The 17233-nt window shown below is 46.1% G+C and overlaps 1 protein-coding gene across 4 annotated transcripts in view; it reads left to right on the top strand.

Moving 5' to 3' along the window:
• The window catches only part of ARHGEF2 (Rho/Rac guanine nucleotide exchange factor 2), a 111109-nt gene that overhangs the window by 1331 nt on the left and 92545 nt on the right, over positions 1–17233 (top strand). Inside the window, exons 1-2 of one of the 4 annotated variants that reach the window (XM_082204268.1) lie at positions 661–985; positions 12150–12567. Coding sequence is in view for 2 of the 4 variants with exons in the window: in XM_082204264.1 (XP_082060390.1) it covers positions 15933–15949 (17 nt within the window). In the remaining 2 variants the exon portion in view is untranslated. Of the gene's footprint in view, positions 1–660; positions 986–12149; positions 12568–15917; positions 15950–16588; positions 16621–17233 lie in introns of those variants that run through there. The other 3 variants (XM_082204269.1, XM_082204264.1, XM_082204267.1) reach the window with 3 other exon arrangements.

The following is a 17233-nucleotide window of genomic DNA, read 5'->3' as shown; positions in this document are numbered from 1 at the left end:
AATAACAGCCTCTTGTTTCCTTTCAAGAGGAAAGGTGCATGTTCAAATACTGTACACTTTATTCTTCGTTCCTTTTTTTAAAATAAATAGCTAATTGGAAGACCCACAGGGACTATAAAATAGGGTAAACGAACTACACAAATTAGGCCACAAATATGTTTATGATGATGAAATATTAGTTATTATTTACATACATAAGGTTATTTAGATGAATGAAAACGGAAAAAATATCTGGTCTCTGCCCCTAAGGCGCATACATTGGAGAAAACTGGGTGGTAATAGAAACAATAGGTTCTCCCCATTTGAGATGAAGATTGATTTGGATTTCTTGGGTTGTGTTAGCTCAAGACGACCCTCCTCCATCTCTCTCTCCTCTCTAAGGTGCAGTACACATGATTTGTGCGCTGTCCCCTTTAAGTTATGAGTGCCTCTGTTTCTCAAGCTCAGAGAGGACCTCTTTCTTCTGCCTTCCCATCTCATTGGCAGGTCCGGGGGCGCATATAAAACCCTGGAGAACTGGCATGGTGGTGGGGGGGGGGGAGAGAGAGAGAGAGAGAGAGAGAGAGAGAGAGAGAGAGAGAGAGAGAGAGAGAGAGAGAGAGAGAGAGATGGACCCTAACCTGTTTGCAGGAGTAGCAGAAGTTTCCCCCCTCGGGGCTGTGGCTGCAAAGAGCCCTCAGGCGGAAGGAAGGGCAAAGGGTTAACTCCGAGGAGGATCTAAACGCAGGGCGGTTGTTCCTGGTTTATTTGGTGTCAGGAGAGGAGGAGGCTGGAGCAGAGAAGAGGAAGAAAGGGAAAAGGCTAGGAAGCAGCCCTCAAGCCGGGGGGTGCAAAAGGTGGCTTTTGGTTCTGCCCAGGGACACCTGATATCCTGGTTAATTTCACCCTTGTCCACCCCCCTGAAACTCCAGGGCAGAAGCAACACTGGGGGGAAACTGAGGAATTGAGCTGATGGGAGACTGGCTTTCTCCCTCTTCTGCAAAAGGTACGTTTTGTGGGGGCTTGTTTGTTTGATTTTGCCTTCTCCCTCCCTTATTATAAATGGGTTTCAGGTGATGATGCTCTCTTGTTCTCTTGGCAGCAAAACAAAGTTTAATTATTATTATTATTATTAGGGCGGGGGGCAACCACAGAGATGCCAGAAGTTTGAGGGTGGCCCGGAGTTTTAGCTTCTGACCTTCCTGGATTGGAAGCTTTTGCTCCTTAAGATCAGCCATGCAGGGCTGGTTGGAGCAAAGGCACTCTGCACGTGCCCAGAGGTCTTTTTGATGACAGCTTCACGGGGGTTTGCTCCAGTCTTGACTCTCTTAGCCCTAGAGCATGTGGAAAAGGATGGTTGTGTCTCTCTGAGCATGGACAGAGTTCTTTTCACAGAGTGAGCTGTGCCTTCATTCTCTAATGAGAGATGTAGGTCATGCATTGTGAGGCTGAGGTAGGCAGTACCTGAATATGAGTTTGGAAAGATTTTATGTTGGTTTGTGGGTCCGTGATTATTATTATTTTTAAACTGGTTCTTTGGCAATGTTCCTTTTTTGCTGTTGTCGGAGGATTGTTGTGGTTGCTTAAAAAGCTTCCTTCTGAGCTGTTCTCCTGTCTTCAAGATTTTCACCTAGTTACTTCCTCTCTAACCTTTACCCTGTGCCTTGGGACTGTAAAGCAGAGTTTGCATCCTGTTGGCTTTTGGAAATAAGCTGATGCCTCCTTGGAGAGCCTCAGAGTGGGATCACGGATATGCCAGCTTGCTGTGGAGGGAAATGCACTCTGCACATGCTAAGGGGCACCCTTTATTATTCTCCACACTGATGCTGAAGATAATCTGCTTTCTTTCCCCAAGGCAGGTGGTGGTGGTGGGGAGAGAAATAGGAAAGCTTTAGGGTATTTGATACGAGGCAAGCCTAAAGAATCAGGCTTGATTCCATCGGTTCATTTTAAGACTTCTGTGCTGCTTTACATAACTCTGTCGCTCTCGCAAGTGGTGTACAAATTCCAGAATGAACGTAAGGACATTTGACAGTCATCCCTTGAAAAATGAACAAGGAGAAATTAATTCAAACATGGCAGTTAATAAAAGTCACATGAAAGATGGAGCAAGCTTGTTTTCTGCTGCTCCAGGGGGTAGGACGTGAACAATGGATTCAAATGACAGGAAAGGAGATTCCAGCTAAAAGTTAGGAAGAACTTTCTGATGGTAAGAGCTGTTTGACAGACTCTCTTGGAAGGTGGAGGGCTCTCTCCCACATTGGAGGTTTTTAACCAGTGGTTGGATGGCCATCTGTTAGGGGATTCTTTAGCCGCAATTCCTGCATTGCAGGGGGTTGGACTAGATGACCCCCAGAGTTCCTTCCATGTCTGCAATTCCATAAGAACAGATGCTGTACTAGATGGGCTATTACCCTGACGGCTCCTCTTATGCTCCTATAAGCTGCAATTGCAGCATCCTGTGAGTGACAGGTAGTCATCCAGCCATATTTCCAACAACTACTACTACTGTGGTTTAAACCACTGAGCCTCTTGGGCGTGCCCATCAGAAGGTTGGCATTTCGAATCCCTGCAACGGGGTGAGCTCCCGTTGCTCCGTCCCAGCTCCTGCCAACCTAGCAGTTCGAAAGCATGCCAGTGCAAGTAGATAAATAGGTACTGCTGCGACAGGAATGTAAATGGTGTTTCCATGCGCTCTGGCTTCTGTCATGGTGTCCCGTTGCGCCAGAAGTGGTTTAATCATGCTGGCCACATGACCCAGAAAGCTGTCTGTGGAAAAACGCTGGCTCCCTCAGCCTGAAAGTAAGATGAGCACCACAACCCCATAGTCGGCTTTGACTGGACTTAACCATCCAGGGGTCCTTTACCTTTACCTTACTTTACTACTAATACTACTCATTTTTTTATTTATATGCCACCCATCTTACTGGCTTGCCTCAGCCAGTCTGGGAGGCTTCCAGCAAAATATAAAAACACCGTAAAGCATCAAACATTAATAAAAAAAAAACTTCCCTATACAAGGCTGCCTTCAGGTGTCTTCTAAAAGCTATATAGTTATTTATATCCTTGTCATGGAGGGTGTTCCACGTAGTCACCAGAGAAACTTCCAATGCCAAGTAGCTTTTGCAGTTAAGAATCTTCTCCTCAGGTTGATCTGAAATCTGCTTCCTTGCAATTTCCACGCACTGGGTCTCCTCCAGCTTCTGGATCAACAGAGAGCAGGAATGCTCCACCTTTTGCATGACCCAGGTCTCTAGGTAGTTGAAGGCAAGCTGCTTTGCCTACCCTCATCTCCTCTTCCCCTACCCCAGGCAAATATTTCAGCGTTTCCTCCCTTAGGATGGGGTTTTCCAGTTGCCTCTGCTACTGTTTGCCATTTTAAAATTCTGCCCTGCTGGAGAGTTCTGTTTAAACTGAAGGTTTGGCTCTTCCGGTGTTAAGAGATATTGGCCTATGAGAGATATTGCCCTTTCATTTTCATTTTTTTATTTTATAGGCTGTGCACATATTAGATGAGCTGTTCCTTGAAGATAATCCCTGGGGTGCAAATTTAGAGCACTGGGGTTCCCTTCTTGAGGATTTCCAGTTTTGAATAAAAAAGCAAGGCTGAGGTCAGGGCACCACTTTACACCATTTTGTGGCTCCTCTGGTGAATGGTTTTACTCTGTGTGGGCATAAGCTGAGGGCAGAAAGAGCAGCCCTCGCAGCAAATCACACTTGAGGACATTTGAGGTTAATGCTTCTCCTATTCTGATTTGAATCTGGACCTCATTTGCTTACTAATGGGGGGAAATGTTTCCCTGCGAAAGACCTTTAGAAATGGAAATCTGGTTGCTTGGGCAACTGAGGGCCTTGTTCTCCACAGCTAAGTGGGTCCACTTTCCTGTGGGGTTCGCCCCCTGGTGAATTTTTCGTATTCTCCTTGAATGATCCTTAGGAATAACCACCTCCATGTTGCCTCCAAGGATGGCTTTGTCTGGCGGTAAAACAAAGTTTTTAAAAAACCACATCCACTGCTCCTAGAGGTCTTAAGACAAGAGATTTAGAGTTGCCACACAATTATAATGGCTGGCTGTGTTTTGACACACTTCATTTTACACGTACAGTTCAATGTTTATTTATTTATTTCATAAAAATTATATACTTCTTGATTGTAAAAATAACCCCCAGAAACTCAAAGTGGTTTACAAAAAAACTGCCCATAAAACTGTCAATAGGAAAAATTTAACAACAATAATCCAAAACTTCCAAAAAGCTAAAATAGCAAGAGGCCAAAAACAGATTAAAACTAAACTTTTGTTTAGGCTTGTCTAAGCAAAAACGTTTTTAGCTGGCGCCGAAATGAGTACAGTTTTCTATTGGAGAGGGAGCCATACCATCTGTTTTAGAATCAGAGGATTGTAGAACTGGAAGGGGCCCTGAGGGTCATCTAGTCCAACCCCCTGCAATGCAAGAATCACAGCTGAAGAATCTCTGACAGACGGTCATCCAACCTCTATTTGAAAACCTCCAATGAGGGAGAGTCCACCACCTCTGGAGGGTGTCTGTTCCACTGTTGAAAAGCTCCTGCCACCGTAACACTCTTCCTCATGTTTAGTCAAAATTTCGTTTCTTCTAATTTGAATCCATTGGTTTGAGTTCTTCCCTCTGAAGTAGCAGAACACAAACTCGCTTCTTCTTCCATGGGACAGCCCTGCAGATATCTGATGGCGGCTATCATATCACCTGTCTTGCATGAAGCAAGTCCCCAGGTTGGATTCTGGCACTGCAAATTGACATAGGGGTTGCCATATGTCTGGAATTTCCCGGACATAGCCGCAAACAGTGTCCGGGCAGAAATCACTGAAATCTTCAGTAAAATAGCTCAAAAACTTCATTTGCAAGAAAAACTTTGGCAAAAAAAAAAAAGAGCTAGTTATGGGAAATACCTTTTTGTACGTGGGAGAAAATTTTGAATGAGATGGGCCCGTAGCCTGGCTCTGTATAAAGCAGTACGATAGATAGTGTGGCATTGTTTTGGCATTGTTCATAAAAACAAAGAGGAGAGATTTGTTCTTAAAATCTTACATGTAGTGAGGCAAACTTAAACAGGACTATAATAAATCTCAGGAAGGGAAGAAGTCTGGGGCCTGCCTGGCTGCTCAGTTTGCCATCCAGGTGCTGCCGCCTCTATATGGGCAATGCCAAGGCTACCCCTCTCCACTTCCTGTGGTTCTTGGCCTTTATTTTAAACCACTCTTGGACTGGGCGGGCCTTCAAAGATGGGGCCGCCCCTGTAAAGTAGGTCAGCACTTCACTCTGTTTGCACGTTCAGCAATAATAAAACAATTAAAATACAGTACTGGCACAGTAGTAAAGACAACATTTAAATGGATCAATACGTTCTTTATTAGTATTTTACAGCAGTATTACCATAGGAGAAAAGTGGGGAGCGTTTGTTGGAAGATCCAGGAAGAAAGCCCTTCCGCATGCAACACAAAGTTAAACTGTGGAACTCTCTTCCACAGGAGGCAGCGATGGCCACCAACTTGGTTGGCTTTAAAAAAGAACTGGACAAATTTGTGGAGGAGGGAGCTGTCTGCGGCTGCTGGCCACAACGGCTATGCTCTGCCTCCATGATCAGAGGCAGCAATGCTTCTGAAGACCAGTTGCTGCAAGCAGCAGGAGGGGAGAGTGCTCTTGTGTTCATATCTTGTAAACAGCCTTGTGTATAGCAATGCAGAAAGTTGGCATAGCACAAACTAAAAGTGAAATGAAACCTGTTCCCTGTGACCTAAGGAGGTTAGGATCTAAGCCAGGGGTTGCTATCTTTTCAGGTATGTCGGCAGCATTGTATTTTTGGGGTGGGTGCCCCCTCCTGTCACTTCTCTCCCCTGGATTAACCTCTCCCTGAAAAACAGGAGGAGAGGAGATGGACACACAAACACACACGTGCCACTTTTCCATGGGATTTGGCCAGTAGCATCCAGTAGCATTGTCCATGGAGTTTTCTTGGCAGGGATACTGGAGTGGCTTGCCGGTTCCTGCTCCAGGTGGGTCATGTTTGGTCAAAACTTTCCACTATGACCTGTCCATCTTGGGTGGCCCTGCATGGTATAGCTTATAGTTATTCAAGCCCCTTCGCCATGGCGAGACAGTGATCTATGAAGGGGTACATTGAGGGCACAAGGAGAAGGGGGCGACAGAGGATGAGATGGTTGGACAGTGTTCTCGAAGCTACCGGCATGAGTTTGACCCAACTGCAGGAGGCAGTGGTAGACAGGAGTGCCCGGCATGCTCTGGTCCGTGGGGTCACGAAGAGTCGGACACGACTAAATGACTAAACAACAACAACAACAACAACATCCAGAAGCATTCATCTGAGCCATGAAAAGCCCATAGAGCTGAAAGAGGAAGTGGGAAAGAGAGTCACTCTTCCCCACTTCCTCCTTCAGCTCTGGATGCTTTTTAAAGGGAGGAAAAAGTAGCCCTTTTCACCATCTCATGACTCAGAGGCTTCATGGATGCTGGACCGGACCTCAAGGGTACCACTGTACCCACAGGCGCCATGTTGGGATACAACTGAAAGAGGACAGGCAGGAGATAAGGCAGGGGCTGTAATTCCTGTTGCGCATCAGTGGCCTGTTCTCAGTTAATGCAGCTCTTGCTGCTGCTGGTTCGAATGGTGTGACCCTGGTGATGTGGTTGCAAAAAAGCCTCTTGATTTCCTGCTCCTTTTTTACTCTGGTAACAGTGCGGATAGCCTCCAAAAACTGAGGAGCCGTAGATCATTGGTAGAGCATTTGTCTTGCATGCAGAAGGTTGCTAGGTTCAATCCCCAGCGTCTCAGGGTACGGTTGGAGGAGAGTCCTGCCTGACACCCTGGAGAGCTGCTGCCAGTCAGTGCAGACAATATTGAGCTAGATGGACCAATGGTCTGACTCAGTATAAGGGAGCTTCCTATGTTCTCCTGTATGCTATGCCTCCAGCCAAACCCAGACAGTTTTCTCAAGGTGTGCTTCTTTGGGGGAGAGGGGCGTTGAGCGCTCGCAGTCTACCTGCTTTATGACCCTCACATTAGCTTCCTCTTGTGAGGTAGGGGGGTTAACAGGGCAAAGATTTTAGTTGCAGGGCACAGATCCACACGCCAGCCGTCATAAATGAGCAGAGTGATGAACATCGCGGTGGCATTATGCGTTGATGTTGCAAGGAAGTAGGTGAAGAATGCTTCAGCGATCTGGGGTGGGGAGTGGTGAATGCTGGAGTCTTCCTCCTCTGACATCCGTTATCTGCAAGGCCTGGCTTCCATTAATCCTGCCAGTGTTTTGATTTGAGATTTTTCAGGCATGATGCATAAGCGTTCAACGGCAATTGCAGTGTCAGGGAGTAACTCTCTCTTACACGTGGATCCGTTGTGTGTGAAGCAATGGAGGAGCAGAGTTTCTGCCTGGCTGCTTATCTTTCCGTTCTAAGCCAGCCTTGCAAATTCTTGCCTTGTCACCTGTAGCGTTAGAATCCTGCAAAGGAGAAAACAAGCTGGAAGAGAACTAGTTTTATTCCCTCCTTTTCTGGCCAGTGGTGTGCCACAAATAACTAGCATAGTTGCATCTGGCCTCCTGGACTTGTGGGGCACCTCCCTTGCATTCTAGATTACGCCTACGTTATCCAGGGTATAAACAGGAAACAGTTGCTTGATTCTATCGAGAGCAGTGTTTTAGCCTCACACAACAACCCTGTGAGGTAGGCTAGGTTGGGAAATTATGACCACCCAGGACCAAGTCAAGTCATTTCTCGAAACTTGATTTCCTGCATCCAAGCACAATACAGACGCGGCTAGCATATCAAGCTGCCACAAGTCAGGAGTGTAGGCAACTCAAGGCAGTGAGCCAAGCCCCACAAACAATGAGTAAAAGCAGCGCCTATGAGCCTGGAAACTAAAAAAAAACCAAAACACCCTGATGATAATTTTATTTTATTTATCCACCCTTCCAGGGTGAGTCACAACAATTTATAAGAGCTGTTCAGCAGTGGAATTGGACTCTTTTGAAATGTGGTGGGGTGGACTCTCCTTCAGTGAAGGTTTTTAACCAGGTGTTGGATGGCCTTCTGTCAGATATTCTTTAGCTGTGAGTCCTGCATTGCAGGGGGGTTGGACTAGATGACCCTCAGGGTCCCTTCCGCCTCTACAATTCTGTGATTCTAAGGCTTTCTCCTTCCTTATCTCTGAATTCCACTCACCATCCTCTTTCAATATTGTTGTTCTTTCTTTTGACATTCCTTGAGCCTAGGCTTCAAGAGTTATTTACATTCCGGCAGAAGTGAGAGTTTTATTATGTACTTTTCCTCCTCTTGCCTGGCACATTTCTCTCCCCCCTCTCCCCCCCCACCCCTTTTTTTGTATTGTAACACAGATTTCTTGGCCACCCCTACCTCTTGCAGGAGATGGGTGGGCTGGTTTGGTCAGACAGGCTGTTGGTTTCTTAATTATTTTCTTGTTGCGTTGAATTTTAATGAAAGCTCAGGGACCATTGCATTTGATCGTTGGTGATCAATGTGCCCCATTAGAAGAACAGAATTGTAGATCTGGAAGGGACCCCATTAGATTTTCTCAAGCCCAGGCAGTGTGTGGCTCCAGTGATTTGGGATTTACAGTCCCTCTGATACACCATAGACACACACACACCAAGGGTAATTCTTTCCCCCTGTGTCAAATACAGTGGCACCTTGGGTTACATACGCTTCAGGTTACATACGCTTCAGGTTACAGACTCCGCTAACCCAGAAATAGTGCTTCAGGTTAAGAACTTTGCTTCAGGATAAGAACAGAAACCGGTCTCTGGTGGTGCGGCAGTAGCAGGAGGCCCCCATTAGCTAAAGTGGTGCTTCAGGTTAAGAACAGTTTCAGGTTAAGAATGGACCTCCAGAATGAATTAAGTACTTAACCTGAGTTACCACTGTATCTCAATTACTCTCCAGGATCAGAGGCAATATTTCTCCAAGTTTCAATTGCTGAGTTCCAGAAGCTTGCAGGCTCCTGAGAGGCACCTGGCTGGCCACTTTCGAAAACAGGGTGTCGGGCTGTGATGGAGCTGGGCTTTGCTTATCATTTTATGCTCCACTCCTGCCTTTGGGACATGCCTAGTTGTCATTATTAGGGTGAGCGCCAACCGTTTGAAACCAGTTCTGCTGTTGTGGTTTCCTTCCAAGACCCTCAAGGATTATACTCTTGCTGTGGTTCTCTTTTTACTGGAAGTCCTTAACCCAGCACTTCCCAGCCACCGGGCTCAGAAAGAGTTGCCAATGAGTTAAATAAAGTCATGAGAAGCTCCTGGATGCCCACCTTCGGGGGGGGGGGGAGTCTGCCTGCTGCATCTCCGTGTCAGTTGCTGATCTCCCAATCAGCCTTCGCTGGATGGATAATTCTGTGTCTCTGTGCACCGGGAATATGTGGGTCATTCAGTGATTCCTGATTTGGCCTCCTCTGCTATCACAGAAGACAGGGAGCAGGTGAAAGTCTGTGGCTGAGTGGTAGGACACATGCTTTGTGTGCAGAAGGTTCCAGGTTCAATCCCCAGCAGTATCTCCAGGTAGGGATGGGACAGACTCCTGCTTGAATCCTTGGAAAGCTGTTGCCACTCAGAGTAGACAGTACTGAACTAGACAGACCCAATGGCTTGACTTGCCGTGAAGTGGCTTCAGATGACCTTATGACTACTTATCGGGTCTCTGTATGAGTCACCACCCTGGGGAGTGTCCCTGTCCAATCAGGAGGCAAGTCCAGGTTAGCAGCTTGGATAGATACACAATAAGTGTGACTTTCCCTTCTCTCCCAGGACTGGCAAGTCTTACTCTAAAATGCAGATCTTGAAGGGTGTCTCTTAAATTTCCATATGGAGGCTAAGATAGCATTTCAGTGATTAGATATTTTGAGGGCAACTTTGGTCTGAAAGCAGCCAAATGTCTCAAAACGACTTTGAAAAGCCTGGATGTAGCAGGAAAGGCATGGAAGGAAGTCTTCTTGTTGGTTGGTTGGGTGGAGAATTAAAATAGCTCGTTATCGTGTATGGCTTTTCTACAAAGGAATGATAGAAATGTAAAGCGACTGACCAAGAATCATGAGTTCAGCTTGGAACAATCTTAAAACTGTGTTCGCTTCTTGGCTGTTTTTGTTGTTGTTAAACTCCTGATTGGATTTTCTTCGCCTCAGCATGAGCTTAACAGGCCCTTGCAAATTTGTTAGGTCGGTGGACAATCATTACTTTATCTATTTTAATATGTTGCCATCCTGCCCTTTCTCTAAGGACAGTGTGATTCCACCCCTTTCCTCTGTGATCCGGTCAGCAACCCTGTGAGGAGTCCTCTAACAAGCGTTGTGGCCAGAGCTTTGAACCCAGGCCTCCCTGGTCCTAGTCCAATATTCTATGCTGCACTGGCTCTACATTTTAGAGGTTTTGCCCTCACATTTTAGAAGCCTAGTTCTTCTCACATGGGGTCCGTACCTGATGCACACTTCTTGGGAGATAAGCCCCCATGAAACCCCAGATGTTTGGGGACTGGCAATTGTACACTTGTAGGAAAATGCACTTTTCAGGGGTTCAGAGGCACACCTGCCCATATAAACAGTTCACACTCGTTCAGGACAGGCCCCCTAGTAAGACCTCTGACTCGATTTGCTTTGTGGGTGATTGTCAATCCACTTAAATCGTCCTACAAGTCTGAGGTCAGACTTGACACCCAAACTATAAAAAATGTATGTAAAGCCCCCCACCCCATCCAAATTTAAGTGCATGTGGGAAAATGGATCTGTGTACAATCTAAATGACTCCAAAAGTTTGTGTGTGTTTTACTAATTTAATAACACAATAGCTACTTTTGAGATGGTTTAAGTTGATAAAGAAGTGTTAGCCAATCCAGTCTTGTTGTTCGGTTTTAGATTTCCATACAAAGAACAAAACAATAAATCAATGCAAAGCTTAAAAAGTGCATAACATCAGCGGGCACCTCTAGCCTGTATTTTGCAGGAGGGATTCAGCCGCTTTCCAGATCTTTGGGATTCCACATTTAAAGTGTCCTAAGCCTGTGTACACACCACTAATTCAAAGCATGTTTAAAGCGCACAATTTCCCCGCAAAGAATGCTAGGAACCATAGTTTGTTACGGGTGCTGGAATAGTCACTCTATGATGGGTGTACAGTACAGGGCAAACAAAAAAACCTCTTGTACCCCCGCTTAGAAAACACGAGACAAGTGGAAAACCTCTCAGACCTGTGCATTTTAGGCATGGCACAAGCAAGGTGTGGACGAGCTCTCATGGCTTGCTTTTCCTTCCTCAAGCAAAGTTCTTTTTCCCCTATTGCAGAGAGAGATCCAGAGGGATATACTGGCTCTCCCTTCCCCTCTGCCTGCCATTCCCTTCTCCAGGTGCCCAGCCTGGCAGCATGGCTCCGCTTTGTTATGTACACTTGCTGAGGTTCCCATGGAAGCGCTTCCTCCAAAAGTGGTCAGAGTTGACTCCCTTTCCCCTCTCCTCGGTGCTGAGATCACCCCTGCCTTCTGACCTCATACTTCATTATTCAAAGAAAGGATAACACACAACTCTGGAACGCAAAATGATTAACTATGCTGTTTTGTTTTTTTGCTTTCTTATCAGGCGCCCCTCCTCTCTTCCAGAACACCTTTTCTCTACAGAGCTGGTGCCGGGAGTCAGCATGATGGGGCCCCTGCCCACGGGCCACCCTCCAGCAGGGCACCCACTGAGGAGAGCCCTCCTGGACCTGCTTCCCCTCTCTGGCACTGCAGTCTGCTTGCTCATGGGCTCTCTGCCTCGCTGTGTACACCCCAATCATCTGAAGCAAAGCATCCTGGGAACTGTAGTTTGTCCCTCACAGATAAACCTTCACCCCATACATTTAAGGTGTCACTTTGAACAGTCGTGGCTTTCTCCCAAAGAATCTTGGGTGATATAGCTTGTTAAGGTCCCCTAGGAGACCCATATTCCCCTTACAGAGTTATTGTCAAACCATTCGTCTTCATGAATTTGTCCAGTCTTCTCTTAAAGCCATCCAAGTTGGTGGTCATCACTGCCTCCTGTGGGAGGGAGTTCCACAGTTTAACTAAAGAAGCCCTGTTCTGATCTCCTGGGATAATAATAATAATAATGGCAGGCTCACCTCTCCTTTCTTAATTCTCAGAACCAGGGCCAGGATTGTGGAGGAAGTGGAGAAACGAAGACGTGGATTTTGAGAAGAGGGACTGAGCCGCTTTCTGCCCATCTTCCTTCCTCCTTTAAGCCTCCTTACAGCCAAGAGAACCTGAAATAATAGTACCAAGAGGTTCTCTCCTCGAGAAGATGTCTTCCCTCCTGGCTGCCATGGTCCTCCTCCTCCATATCTGAACCGTGGGGCTCCCTGACCTTCTGGAGGATTTAGTGCTGATGGTGCAGAAGATAAAAAAGGACAGTTCCCACCGGCTGACTGTGGAAACAGGAAAGAAGCTGAGATCATCCTGTTTCCTTTTCTACCCTGAGCCATCCTAGGGGCAGCTGCAATCCTGCCCACAACTTATCCTAGTACTCTGTGGAAGGCACTGGCGGGGAGAGCAGCACAGCAGGTGAGCAGAGGTGAATTATTTGGGCCCTAGGACAGGCTTCCTCCTGAAGTTGGGGGGTGGGGTGGGGTGGAGTTGGGTGGTTCAGATCTCCTGGAGGATGCAACTATTGTATCCATCCATGGCCACACCCACACTACATTTAAAGCGGTCTCATGCCTCTTTAAAACAAGTCATGGCTCCCCCACTAGCAATTTCTGGGAGCTGTAGTTCGTTAAGGGTGCTGGGAATTGTAGCTCTAGGCATGTTCATGCCCTACATTTAAAGCAGTATCATAGCACTTTGAATAGTCATGGCATCCCCCAAAGAACCGTGGGAGCTGTAGTATGTTAAGGGTGCTGAGAGTTGTGTGGAGACCCCTACTCCTCTCAAAGAGCTACAATTCCCAGAGTTCCCTGGGAAAGAGGGGTTGATTATTAAACCACTCTAGGAATTGTAGCTCTGGGAAGGGAATGGAGGGAGGGAGATAGAAACTAAGCGGTTTCCAGCTGTAATGCTTTAAGAGATATGAAAAAAAGAGGTTTCACAAATGGGTAAAAGTTTAAGGATTTGCTGAACTAACAAATCGAACTGGAATACAAAGAAGGGAGGTATGAGGAGGTCTGAGGAAATAAGTCTATGGAAGTTATGTTATTGAAAATTAATGTGTGTTTTTAACTGTTTTTTTTTTGTATGTTTATTTTTCTTTTTTCTTGTTATATCTTAAAAACTTTTAATAAATATTTTTTTTAAAAAAAAAAGGGAATGGAGGGAGGGTGTCTCCTAACAACTAAGTGCCCTTACCGAACTACAACTCCCAGGGGAAGCCGTGATGGTTTAAAGTGGTATCATAGCGCTTTAAATGTATGGTGTGTATGTGGTGCTTCATTCAGAAAGGCTAACACTCTGCCCCAAGGAGTCTACACTTTTAATTTTTTTGACTGTGGTGAAAAAAAAGGGGGGGGGAGAAGAGGCAAGGGCAACGTTCCATGGAGGCAGGGGAGGTGTCAGTATCGTAAGGGGGTGAGCAGTTGCCCAAGTGTTTAGACCAGCCCTTTCAAACGTGTTGCCTTCCAGCTGTTTTGGACTACAACTCCCATCACCCCCAGTCAGCAGGGCACCACGCTGGGGAAGACTGGCTTAGACATATGCAGGTATACATTTTTAACCTTTCTTGCAAGCCTGAGTTCATTCTGCGCTTTGGCCCACCTGACCTTTCCCCCTGCAACTGTTGGCTACTCAACTATGCTACTATCTTTAATAATTTTTGCGTTATCATTTGGTGATTGTTGTGAGTTAATTAAAACTGTTTGGGTTGGGTATCCTGCCTTGTGAGGTCTTTGCCCTAAAATTCAGCGCTAAGAATTCCAATCATTATAAATAAATGTATAAAGCAATGTATGGTCTATGCAATGTCATGGGCTTGTTTTCCTTGTTGGGAAATTTGCAACTTTTGGGGTGACCCAACAGGTTCTGCCTTGGGCACTACCTTCACCCTTGCCATTCTGACAGGTGCACTCTTGCTAGGCCCTTGTTGGAGACACAGTTTCTCCAAAACTATGATCACATCTGACCCCAGCTGGGTTAGAAAGCCGTTTAAGTGCAAGATCAAAGCCAAAGGAATGTTTGAGCAGGACTTTATGACGGGCATCTCTTTGCTATACAGATTTGGTGCTATGGCTGGGTTAACAAAATATGTTTTATTTCTAACAACTCGCCTGACTGAACCCCCCAATCCCAAATCTTCCCAAGTGGAGAAATGCTTAGATGAAGGCTAAAATCATGAAGCCGCGTTCCTTGTCTGACATCCCAAAGTTTAGTTAGTAAAATATTGGGTCAAGCTAAGCATTCAGGCAATTAGTACTGTAATCAGGCTACCTGAGGAGTGCTTTTAAAAACTTAAAAGCAGCCACAGAGGGTCCCGAGTTTGGACTGGGGCATTAGCACTGGAGGAAGAAGTCTCTGTGACACTTCCCTGGTCTAAATACCTCCCAAAACTCTTAATTCACGTGTAACTCAGACCTTTGTCTCCAGGATCCAGTCTGTTTTGGACTACATCTCCCATCAGCCCCTGCCAGCAGTACCAGAAATAAAGCTGTTCATTAAAATGGTGGCATTGGGCTTTGAATATACACCCATGATCCATTAATGCACCATGCTCAGGCTAGATATTTGGCGAGCCTCCAGAATTCCTTGCGCAAAACAGAAAATTAATTTGCAGGATTTTAAGAACATAGGAAGCTGCCTTTTACTGAGTCAAGAGACCATTGGCCTTTCTTACTCAGTATTGCCTACACTGACTGGCAGCAGCTGTCCAAGGTCTGAGGCAGGATTCTCTTCTAGCCCTACCTGAAGATGCTGTGGATTGAGGTTGGGGCCTTCTGCAGGCAGGGCAGATGTTCTACCACTGAGCTACGGCCCGTATGCAATAGGATGTAAATTATACAAAGTTGCTTAGTTTGCAAAACTGAAATTCCAGCTTTTCTTCGCATATCATTTCGTTTTTAAAGCACAGTCATTTAGAGATGAGTTGGTTACAGGTATAAATATTTTTACAACTTCAATTAAATGGTCTACCCATGGGAATTTTAGACCCTTGGAGCTATGGGGAGAGGGTCATGTCATGAAATTCTACTCAGTATTGATCCAGAGCAGATTCCAATGTATAGTTAGCAGGGTAACAACTTAAACATGTTGCAGGATTCCCAAAAATAGACCAAAGGCAATGAATATTTCATCTAGTAGAGCTTTACTGCTACTGAAGGCAAATGAGCATAATGGTCACAAATCCAATACATTCAGGACTGGCACTGTCCATTAGAAATCCAGTTGCAGCGGACTTAACTAACTTATAATAAGTCTAAAATCTTAACACTAAGCATACTATGTGCAGAGCACCACATCAGAAGGGAGAGAGATAGAAAGAAAGAGAAACCCAGGCTCCTTCTGTCCTTACTATTATAGTCAGCATGACCTTGACAGAAGATAAGAAGAACCAGTTTAAACTAGCTGTTCTCAGCTTCTCTGAAGGAATAACCCAAACATCATGAACCTTCTGCTTGTTTCTTTCTCACAGAGAAGCTTCCAGAACCCTCTTGAATTAATTAGAATAGGAAAGATCTCTACACATCAGATCAATACTTTCTGCACTAAGAAATGCAAACTGACAGGTTACAGGCTCTGACAGGGGATCCAAGCTCACTCCATTGCTATTTCCTGTCCCCCCTCAGAACTATAGTTCCCACTCTGGGAATTGTTAAACCACTCTGGGAATTGTAGCTCAGTGCCCTTACCAAACTACAGTTCCCAGGGGAAACAATGACTGCTTAAAAGAGGTATTGTGTGTGGTGTGAATGTGGCCCATTTCTGGGCCGCTCTCCCCACCTGCTATGTCGTCCCCTCTGAGGTATCTGCAGGTGCCATCTAAATTGGCGTTTCTTTTTGCCGTCTTACCCGTCTCCCCTTTTAATGCCCCCCATTAACATTGCACAAACAATGCAGAGGCTCTATGCTGTTCCCCTTGTCTGCCCGTCCAGACGCTCAGGCGTCGGCCGCTGGAGACAGAGCCCATTTTTGCCAAAATTCTTCAAAGTTTAATCAGTAACTAAGGCAGCAATGGAAGGAGTGCACTTAAAAGGGGGGGGGGAGCCTCCCCTTCCTCCTTTTTGCTCTCCCATTTGCCTGCCAAAGTAAACAAAAGAAAGTATAAGGGCATATTTATTTGTTTAGTTGCATTTATATCCCTCCTTCCCCTGAGGAACTTGAGGTGGAGTACATGATTCTCCTCCCCACAACAACAACCCTGTGGGGTAGATTAGGCAAAGAGGCAGTGGCTGGTGGCCCCCAAGCTCAACCAGTCAGCTTCATGGCCAAGTGGGGATTTGAACCCTAGTCTCCCACTGGTCTTTAATATCTTGGAAGAAAGCCTTGCAACTCTAGGCCTGGCTGGTAGTTGTGAGGTAGGCCTGAATGGCCAATGCCAGGCTGGTGGTGTGTGAGAAACCAGATCCCTTTGGGTTGTTGCTTCAGGAATTAAAATTATTCCTGGCCAGCTTTAGGAATGATAGTGTTGAAAAGGTATCTTGGAAAAATATCCATTTATAATGGGGGTCCGGGGCCTATAGCTGTATAGGAGGCATTTGGCCTAGGCACATCCACACCAGACATTTAAAGCACTATGGTGCCCATCTGGCTTCCCCCAAAGAAATGTTGGGTGCTGCAGTTTGTTGACTGTTGTTAGGAATCCCTTATTCCCTTAAGAAAGGTACATTTACCAAAGTGGCTTAACAAACATACCTGTCTTCCCAGGTAACTGGGAATTGTAGCTCTGTGAGGGGGAATAGGGGCTTTTAAGAACTCTCGGCACCTTTCCCAAACAGCTGCTCCAAAGGCGCCAACTCCTAGGGGCTGAGGCATTTTTGCACCCCGCACCCCAAAATGTATTTTGGGAGATGCCTGCAGGTCCACATTTGGCCCCTGGGCCTGAGGTCCCCCCAAACCTAGTGTAGATTTGATGGTTGGGGTTCTGGGTTCCTCTAGAAATTGCGTTCCCGCTTTGCCGACACTAAATAGGCCTCAGGCAGGCCTGCAAATAGGTGTGTACATCCCTGTCCAGACAAGGGAGTGAGATTGGGTTTGTGCCCGTTGGCCCTGCCTTTCCACGAACTGTGCCGCTGCTTACATAGGTATG

This window comes from Podarcis vaucheri (assembly GCF_965113315.1).
Source record: "Podarcis vaucheri genome assembly, chromosome: 16".
NCBI lineage: Eukaryota > Metazoa > Chordata > Lepidosauria > Squamata > Lacertidae > Podarcis > Podarcis vaucheri.
This window is presented reverse-complemented; position numbering and strand designations above follow the sequence as displayed.